The sequence below is a fragment of the Adiantum capillus-veneris genome, chromosome 30 (genome assembly GCF_014529385.1).
Source record: "Adiantum capillus-veneris isolate H3 chromosome 30, ASM1452938v2, whole genome shotgun sequence".
In the NCBI taxonomy this organism is placed as follows: Eukaryota; Viridiplantae; Streptophyta; class Polypodiopsida; order Polypodiales; family Pteridaceae; genus Adiantum; species Adiantum capillus-veneris.
In genome coordinates, this window is record NC_140960.1 from 50310062 (window position 1) to 50319912 (window position 9851).

Genomic DNA, 9851 nt, shown 5'->3' on the forward strand with positions numbered 1-9851 from the left:
TCCAAGCTCAATCCATGGAGATATCAGTATCATGGTCGATGTGTGTGATTTGAGGAAAGGTTGCACATGCCTCAAGATGCAAGCATAAGTAATCGCTTTCACAGAGAGGTCCTCACTTTGCACCTGATAACAACATTCTATAACTTATTTGCTCTTTCCATGTTAAGTTGATCATGCAATGAACACTGTTCGAGAGACAAAATTATGAATAAAAAGCTCATCACAATTTCTTGTACTTTCAAAAAGTACACAACATTAGGCTTAATCAGATGTACACATCGCTGATCACATTTGGGAAGTAGCCATGCCATGGATTTACAATCTTGCAAAATAACCCAGAGCTTCCTGGTCCTACCAACATACACTTACAATAAATTGAATCCAATTGCAGGAAGCTTGTCAAGGCAACCATCTGATCATGCATAGCTACACTCAAGATGCAAGCTACAAGAGCAAAGATAAAAAGATTTAAAAATCAAAGCACGTGCCCATGTTGAGGACATGCCTAGCACAAGTGCTTTCCAAGAGAAAACATTCAAAGAGATTGCATCTGAAGGACATGCCCTCTATTGCAATCAAAGAAGTAGTTTTCCTTGGCCAGCTATAACGCAGCTTGTCCCACCTATAACTACATTCCAAGAGACTACATCTCACTTTGTCAATACACTTCATTTGTTGGAGAGAAGCCCTTGCTTCACATCCTCTATAAACTTCTTTGCTCCCCATGTTGGACATACCCTGAATTTGTGCCTTCCAAGAATTGATAGGCCTGACCTCAAATACATAAACCATGCAAGTGTAGTGGTATTTGTGTTTGATGCTATATGACAATGGAGCATGTTATACAACACGGATTGCATGTTGGGCAATGCCCTCACGTTGCATCCATTGAAAATAGTCAAAGCTTCCTTGGCTAGCTTGGAATATCCTCTTATAAGTTATTCCAAGGTATTGCATTTGGAGACTGAACATCTCTTCGTATTCTCTCAAAATAGCCCCATGCTTCTTGACCTTGCTTCTTTGAAGCAAATCCTACAATCAATTGTTCAAGAGACCACTCTAGATCGGAAGTTCGTCAACTTGTACTTTGAAAAGTAGACAACATTAGGCATACAAGTTGCCCAGATGATTTCCAAGCAGGACTACATACGTACAAATTGCTCATGACATTTGGTGAGAAAGCCTTGGCTCTGCATCCACAAAAGATAGCCTAGATCTTCTTCCTTCCTAGCCCTATCCATGTTTGGACATTATCATAATAAGTGGACTCTACTTGCAAGGAGCTCTTCAAGGTTAATAATCTAACCATGCATTTGTTCACCCATTATGCAAGGTTAGGAGAGGAAGGCTGACAAAACTAAAAAGTGAAGCACCTACTCATGTTGAGGACATACCTAGAATAAGGGTCTTCCATCATTTGCATTATCAAGTCTAGAGAGAGAGAGAGAGAGAGAGAGAGAGAGAGAGAGAGAGGTATTTGTGTATGGTCTTCCCTGTTGTGTACATTGCATCGGCAACCATGCTTCTAATGTTTGTAAATGGCATCGTTGACCACATTAGATTGGCTTTGGTTTCTTATTTGAGTGGTCTAAAACTAGTGTTTGGCAATGCACGACAACGTAAGAAGAATGGCTTCTTCAAAACTTCCCACAGTTTCAACGTTTCTCCTATTGGTCATGTTCAAGGCGGCTTCAACATCCTTTGCACATATGTCCAAGCTTGTTCATGCCAAAGCCAAAAAGTATGAGCAATGCTTGTATGGAGGAGCACGTGAGAAGTGATAATAGTCCTCTGCAACAAATGTTGTTGTGCTTAAGATTGTTCTTCTTACACACTTCATAGCCCATGGCCCCATACCGCACATGCTACCCTCCACTGGCCTCTGACATATGGTGGCGCAGCTATATATCGACCACTACACCTTGCTCTCAAAGTGAGTACACTTGAGAGTTGGAGGAAGGGACGTTGCTCGACCTCATCACTATATACCACCGAGTGTTCAATGAAGGCCAAGCGATGGCGAAAAACTAGGGTACGCAACTGACTTGCACCGTCCGATGATGCTTGAATTTACTTTTCTTGTCCGAGTTTACTTTTTACTTGTTTGTGTTTACTATATATTGATTTGTTTTGCCATGGATGACGTCAAAAGCTACTCGCCATCGTGGGTAGGGAGTCTGACTATCTACGGGCAGGTCATTAGCTAGAATCACCCTGCAAGTATTGACCTTGGCTTTTTTTCGCCCGTATGTCTGCCTCGAGATCCGCGCGCTCAACCCACCACCATCGATCCCGCTTGGTCTTTCTTTGAAGACCCAGAGATAGAAGAGACGTGCAGGAAAGGCATAGTGTGCCCAAGACTGTCGCAGACGTCATAAATTAAGGCATAGTGTGCCAGGGAGACATCTCTGATGCAAGCCAATAAAGAAGGGCGCGGCTGTTGAAAATCCTTTTGCTTCCGGAGAATCCAGCCTAAGGCTAGCGAGAAGAATTCGTCGTCGATGGAGTCCGGAGCGTGAAATGTGAGCGGAAGCGTAACTTGGAGCGTTGGTAGCTAAAGCTACTTCATATATTCTAGGATGAAAAGCTCGCAGCCTCGTCGCAGTGGAGCTCGCAGTTGCAGCTCAATCAGCAACATTGCACCTTGCGATAGCCCGCCTTCATGGCCAAGAAGGGCAGCTCAAAAGCTTCTGAGAAGCGCACTCCTCCTGAAGAAGCATCCGTCTCTCAGCTTGGCAAAGCCGTCGAATCGGACGCCCTGCCCAAGGCGGCAGCTCAGCCTCCGGGTAAAGGAGAAGATGGGATTTTTGTCACGTACCCTTTCTCTTCTGATAATCATGGCATGGGAAGGATCGATGTTGGTCAGCCTGCTGTATCCTCCATCTCTATTACGAACATCGGCACCGAGTTGGAGTTTCTCAAGAGCATCATGATAGCCTACTCCAAACCGCGAAAGTGTTTCTCTCTCACCCTAATCAGTGAAAATTTAGGTCTCACCAGGAATCCATCAGCTGCGGCAAAGCCCACAATGATACCAGGCCGTTTTGCCCTTCCTCCAGGCGGTCCTGGGCTGTCTGTTCAAATCACATGTGTCACAAATTCTGTGGGGTTGCATAAAGTGGCTCTCCGCCTTAACTTTGTCAGGCGGCCGAAGATCTGGAGATATGTGACACTTGTGGCAGAGGATGATGTTTCTCGGCTGCTTGCCCCCTCGGAGCCTTACTCAAGGCCCATCCAGCAGCAGTTGGAGGCGGTGGATAAATTTGTTCCTGGCCAGCCGCCTCTCATCCCTAGATCTGGGAAGCGCTTAAAATCATATCCTCTTCCGCTGATAATGGATGAGGAGTTGCCAGTGTTTTTGGATGGGCTTTCTTATAAGTCCTACAAGGACTATTTCTTCTCATTGATCTATGTGGAAGAGGGTTCAATGGAAGGTACACACACACACCCACACACACACACACACACACTCTCACACACACACATGTGCATGTTGTGTGGATGCCGGTGCAAAATATATGTGCATATACCTTAAATGGCACATATTTTATGTTTTGGATCTTCTTTCTTGCAGAAAGATATTTGTGCGTATGACATGGAGAATGCCACTATGCAGCATGATAAGGCTGGCTACTTAGTGTTATCGGTACCAGGGTTATTGGAGAGACGGCCTTCAGTGATATATGGGGACATGATTTATGTCAAGGCCCATGGTGAAAAGGAACATTACCAGGTTAAACTCTTCAATCCTTATGATGAATGTGCAGCATTTGTGGCTAGGAAGGCCTTTTTTTCTTCTTTCGATGTGTGTTTATGGGATATCGTTCCTTGCCCACAATCCTATTCAGCAGTATGTGGTGGTGATGGAGTTTGGTCCTCCAACTTACACACGCAGTCTTGCTTTATATTTATATGCAGGGTTTTGTGCACCATGTACAAGCTGAACAGGTCTTAGTGAAGTTTCATCCATCATTTCATAAGAATTTTGTTGCAAAACAGAAGTACAAAGTTAGATTTTCATATTCTAGGACAACCATAAGGCGGTCTCTTTGGGCTGTTGAGGTTGCATCAAAGACTCTGGCCAAGAATTTTCTCTTTCCAGAATGTGCCCCGACGCAAACCATTCAAAAGGATACACCTTTTGAGCCTCTCAACAGAGTTCTGAATGATGAACAGAGGCAATGTGTTTCGGAGATTTTGAAGAAAGCAGGTGGTCCTCCTTATCTCATTCATGGGCCGCCTGGAACAGGAAAGACTGTCACGGTTGTTGAAGCGATCTTGCAGGTTTTGAAGCGAAAAGATGACAACTGCCACATATTGGCATGTGCTCCCTCAAATGCGGCTGCGGATGTCTTATTGGATCGGCTGAGGGGTTGCGTCCAAGTCAAGGACATGCTCCGGCTAAATGCATATACACGGCAGGTACATGATGTTGCGGCAGAGCTGCGGCCCTATTGCCATACAGATGGTACTTTCTTTTCCTGTCCTCCTCTAGAAAAGCTTGTCAAATACAAGGTGGTGGTATCCACCTTCTTTAGTGTTGCTATGCTTGAGGAGAAAGCTCTCGAGCGGGGTCATTTCAGTCACATGTTCCTTGATGAAGCAGGACAGGCTATGGAGCCAGAGGCGTTGGTAGCCATGGCCAGTTTTAAAGTGCCCAGATCTGTGGTTGTGCTTGCGGGCGATCATCTACAATTGGGTCCTGTTATACGGTCCCGCACGGCTATGAAGTATGGGCTTGGAACTTCTCTCCTTGAACGTTTGTCCGCACTCCCTTTGTACAACACCTCTCAAACCAAATCAGAGCCGAACAGTCTAGCAGTAACGAGGCTTGTAAGGAACTACCGTTCCCATCAAGCAATCCTGGACATACCCTCTCGGCTTTTTTACAATGGAGAACTCATACCGAGCGCCCCCAAAGATATTAGTGACTCAATGTATGGGTGGGAAGGCCTGCCAAACAAGAAGTTTCCTGTCCTTATTGTTGGGGTGGAAGGGGTTGATCAAAGAGAAGGCAAAAGCCCCTCCTGGTTCAATGCGCAAGAGGTAAGCAAAGTAATTGAACTAGTGGACAAATTGAAAAAGTGGAGGCAGAGCAGGCTCTCAGATAACGACATTGGGATAATATCACCATACAGCCAACAGGTCAAGAAGATAAAGTCTGCTCTGGCTTCTAAGAATATGAAGCTAATCAAAACTGGAAGTGTAGAGCAGTTCCAAGGCCAAGAGAAAAGGGTCATCATTATATCCATGGTGAGATCTGTAAAGGCATTCTTGGAGTCGGATGAAGATCCCAATTTTCCTTTCTTGCACAATCCAAAGAGATTCAACGTCGCCATCACTCGGGCAAAAGCTCTCCTTATTGTCATTGGCAACCCTCATGTGCTCGATCAGGTACACCCCTATTCGATGATGAGGCATTTGAATAGAGCATGACAAGAAGTTAATTAAGTACTTAGCACATGAACATTCACTAGTAAAAAAGATAGATAATTATGCCAAACTTCTTGTCAGTAGCTCATATTTGAGTCACTTAAAACATGTGAGTAAACTTGCACGCGCGCGCACACACACTAGAAAAAGGCCGCTTTAAAATTACATTACACAAACCTTATCTTGAAGTCAATTCAAGTGTTTTTTAAGGGAGTGCTAAAGGAGTGCTTACATTTATCTAAAGGAAAGTCTTTGCATGTGACCACCCCATTTTGCATTTGTTGGAAGCACTTAGTTCTAGTATTTTCTATTTAAGGGTCCCAAGATAGGGTGTTCACATGTAAAGAATGTCTATTAAAATTAAATTTTTTGACAATTACATAGGACTAGGGGAAGGTATATAACTAGGAAAAAGTAAGATGACCTGATGTTTTTTTTTTTTTTTTTTTTGAAGCCATAAGCTTTATTCAAAATGAGTTTCAATTATCAATTGGTGACCTTCAAACCTTCAATGTGCTTCTTAACCATTGCTATCCTTATTTCCAATAGAATTCTGATTACTCTATTTTCTCCTTACTAGAGTGATGCTAAAGTCTTCTCTTTTGAAAGCCGAAAAGGCTTATGGACGTAACTTTATGTCAACTAAAATTAGAAGAAAATTTAGGTACAAGGTACCTCTTTAGGGGTGATCACTATGCTGAAAATGCAAATGTCTGAAAAAGAAAATGGAGACATTTCATTGCATATTTTAAATGCCTCTATTGGCTTGAGAACTCTCTTACACAAAAGAATTCTTTAAAATGTTTATTCATTAGCTTTGTATCTTCTTTCTTTTACCTGTCTTCTTTTCCTACTTGTACTTTCTACAATTGTTTCTTATCAGCTACTTAGTGTGGGGAAATTGAGCATTGATTCATTCCAAAAAGGGGACATAATTTGCACATTTTGCAAGATCTATTTCTTGGATAGAGGTTTTCAGAGGTGAGAACACTTTAGGAGGGGGAAGAAACAAAATTCTCATCATTCACTGATTCTTACCTTAGTAGGTGATAAGCTTTGGCTTGGTAAATAGAAATGCCTACAAATGCTTACTATAATGCATACTATAATTTTTTGTGGGATTATCCCTAAACCATAAATTATGAGTGCATGAAAATGTTGAATAGTAAATCAATGTAACCCCTCATCTCATAAATGATAGTGATTATAATGCTTTAATTCATTCGTACCTAAGATATCAATGTAAGTTTCTTAGTTGAAAATTGAGTAAAAGCTCACCTAGATGTAAGCTCATATATATGTAAGAAGATTAACCATATTCCATGGTCAACATGATACGTGTTTTGATGGGTCTAGAGAGGAATGTTTCATGCCTTGAAACGTTCCGTTGATAAAGTGAAACACATACCATTTTGCTTACAAGTTGCTACCATAGTTTGAGATTTTAGGACCTTTCAAAATTTGTATATGCAAGTTTTTGTCTCACATTTAATTGTGCTCTATCATTAGATTGCAATGCTTTGTGGTGGAACACCATGTTTTGAGGGTGAAACATTTCAATATTGAAACATTCCACGGTGACACTGTTAGATCCGTGGTTTAGTACTTACATTGAAAACTATTATAATGGGGGGCGGGATTCCGGCCCCCCCTCCTTGCCACGTGCTGATTCCTCCATCTCGCCAACCTCACGCAGTGTAGCCTACAGCCCAGAGTGCTCAGCGCGCTCACAGAAGGAGAAACAGGTTGCGTAAAAAGATAGAGAGAGGTTGCTAGCAATACAAATATTGAAAATGAGTTTCGTGTTGCTACTTATATATCGCACATAAGGGAAAAGATTACACAACCTTAGGACTTTACCTCAATAAAGGAAGGAGAGACACTTAAGGGTATTGTCCAAAGCCGGCAAGAGAATATTATAAAAATGCGAAGACCAAATATCTATCATTCCAACCTTGTAGCCAATTTAGTGATTTTAGAGAATAATTAGCTATATGTTTATACAAACCTAACAATCAAGAAGTTTAGCTTATGGATTAGGAGCAAAAAAAACTCTAGTATATACTTAGATGAGTGCATGTTGTATCCAACTTTAATTGGTGCATATGTGATGACCTTTGGTGTAAAATACTGATGCCCTTTGGTCTAAGCAGAAATTTACTTGAAAATCATGTATAAAATAACAACATTCCTAGTATATAGTAATGTCATATAAAGCAAAGCTAAAATTACCTTTGTCAAGAGTATTAATGGTTTCTAGTGTGGTTCCAAAGCTTTGTATGTTAAGAACATACTCATTGCTATGACTTGCATTGCTCTCTCTCTCTCTCTCTCTCTCTCTCTCTCTCTCTCTATTTGTATGTGTGGACCTTGAAAACTAATTTGTTTGATGGTTTTAATATTCGAGACTTTGATGATGTGAAAAAGTTCAAGGTATCCATAGATTTAGCTCAAATATTATTGCATGGGGAGGTTTCTAACAATTCATAGTAGTATTCAACTAATATTATTGCGGACATTGCATCTTAACATGTGTCCAAAGCATGCATGACTATCTATAGATATTGCTTGTATTTCCCAAAACACACCTGATGAACCCGTTTATCTTTCTTGTAGCATGAACATTGGAAGGAGCTTTTGCAATATTGCTTATTACACAAGTCTTACGTTGGATGCACACCACCTACCCAATGTAGAGAATACATTGATGAGTTCAAGGCACAGCTAGAGAAGGACCTTGAAGCAACATCAAACTTGGATCTTGATACAGAAGTCAACACTTTTGAAGCCTCATGGCCAGATTTTACATGCTAGTTTGATGTGCATTCAGGAATGGTGGTTAGAAGCTTTAAAATGTTCATGACTTTTTTAAATGTGCTTTCCATCAGAAAGTTTGATTTCTATTTATATTTTGTCTTGGTGGGGTGCACTTTATTGTTCTCCTCTTGGATTGAAGTATAGGTAAGGTAAACAACCTTTAATGAATCAAGTAGCTAAATGAAGTTTTCTACAATGCTTAATGCCTTTCATAATTACAGTGTTTGATGGGATTAAACCGGCGAGATAAAAGACATTATTGGATTGATGGTGATAAAAAACATAATCCTACTCGTAGTAGAGTTGTCAATTGTCTAGTTTTAAGCTTTTAAACACTTCCATTGCTTGATGTTATGAGAAAATTGGGTAGTTCATAGCTTTTACACATAGTTGCAACTCGACATGATCCAACATCTTTATAATTGGTAGCAAATACATCTCCCTTAAACAATTACTAAACTATTTATTTAGAAAAAATCTCCAAAGCAAAGTATTCGAAGATAAATTATACAATTTTATCTTTTGCTAGTCATAGTCACGGATGGCTAAGGATTCACAACCTTAAAAGTAGAGTTGTCTTGCTTTAGACCTAGGATTTTAAAGGCTATAACAAAGTACTACGGAGAAAATAATGATATGATAAGTGAATCATCAGTTTTGAGACCATCAAAGTTTCTTCAAATCTAAGTAAATGCTCTTATGTTTTTAGCAATGTGGATTTGAATGTTGTAATTTGAGGTCATTGTGTCCTGCAAACTGTGGTTGCATTGCTCAATGTTGAATCTAGATGGATAGTAGAAATGATAGTGGATCCTTAAGGTATTGCATGCTAGGACATATAAATTGGAGTCGTAGATATAAAAGTGAAAATAAAGGAAGTTCTCGTTTTGGTTCAACATAGCCAAGCATTGCTGTTGAGGAAAATGTAGATTTTGATAGATGTGGTTGAGATAAATGCTATAACCTTTGAAGTATATATCTTTGATACAAAGGGATAAGTGCAAAGGTTGTGTGTGTGTGTGTGTGTGTGTGTGTTTTGCTATATTTGAGAGATACCCCTTCCCAAGGGTCTATGCAAAAATTATACAATTTACACTTTTATAGAATTTCAATATACTTTAAAGTTACAAAAACGTTTACATAGAGGAGGAGTTCTCAGCACTTGACCTAGCATGGAGTTTGAGCCATGAGCCGGAGACAGAGGTACATAGCAATTAATGCTACCCCTGAATGTGTGGTATGAATGAAAGCATACTCAAGAAAATGAGCAAGTGGAGGGTGAATATATATGTACCTGCATTACGGGAATATATATATATATATATATATATATATATATATATATATATATATATATATATATATATATATATATGTACCTGCATTACGGGAATATATATATATATATATATATATATATATATATATATATATATATATATAGAGAGAGAGAGAGAGAGAGAGAGAGAGAGAGAGAGAGTAGAGGGAGAAATAGAGTACGCATAGATCTCGCATAGACACATGAGAATGTTATAAGAGAATTTTTGAAGTGCCTCATCTAAATAAAACAAGCAACCATGAATTAATGGAAGTACAAAATC

General features: G+C 40.1%; 1 protein-coding gene across 1 annotated transcript; it reads left to right on the top strand.

The window, feature by feature from the left end:
* Positions 1–2241: 2241 nt before the first annotated feature.
* LOC147417932 (putative RNA helicase SDE3) lies at positions 2242–8338 on the top strand. The gene is given in 5 exon segments (XM_086507235.1): positions 2242–3421; positions 3423–3434; positions 3575–3733; positions 3919–5394; positions 8050–8338. Coding segments are annotated over 5 exon segments (2604 nt in total). The 5' UTR covers positions 2242–2662; the 3' UTR covers positions 8248–8338.
* The last annotated feature ends 1513 nt before the right edge of the window (positions 8339–9851 follow it).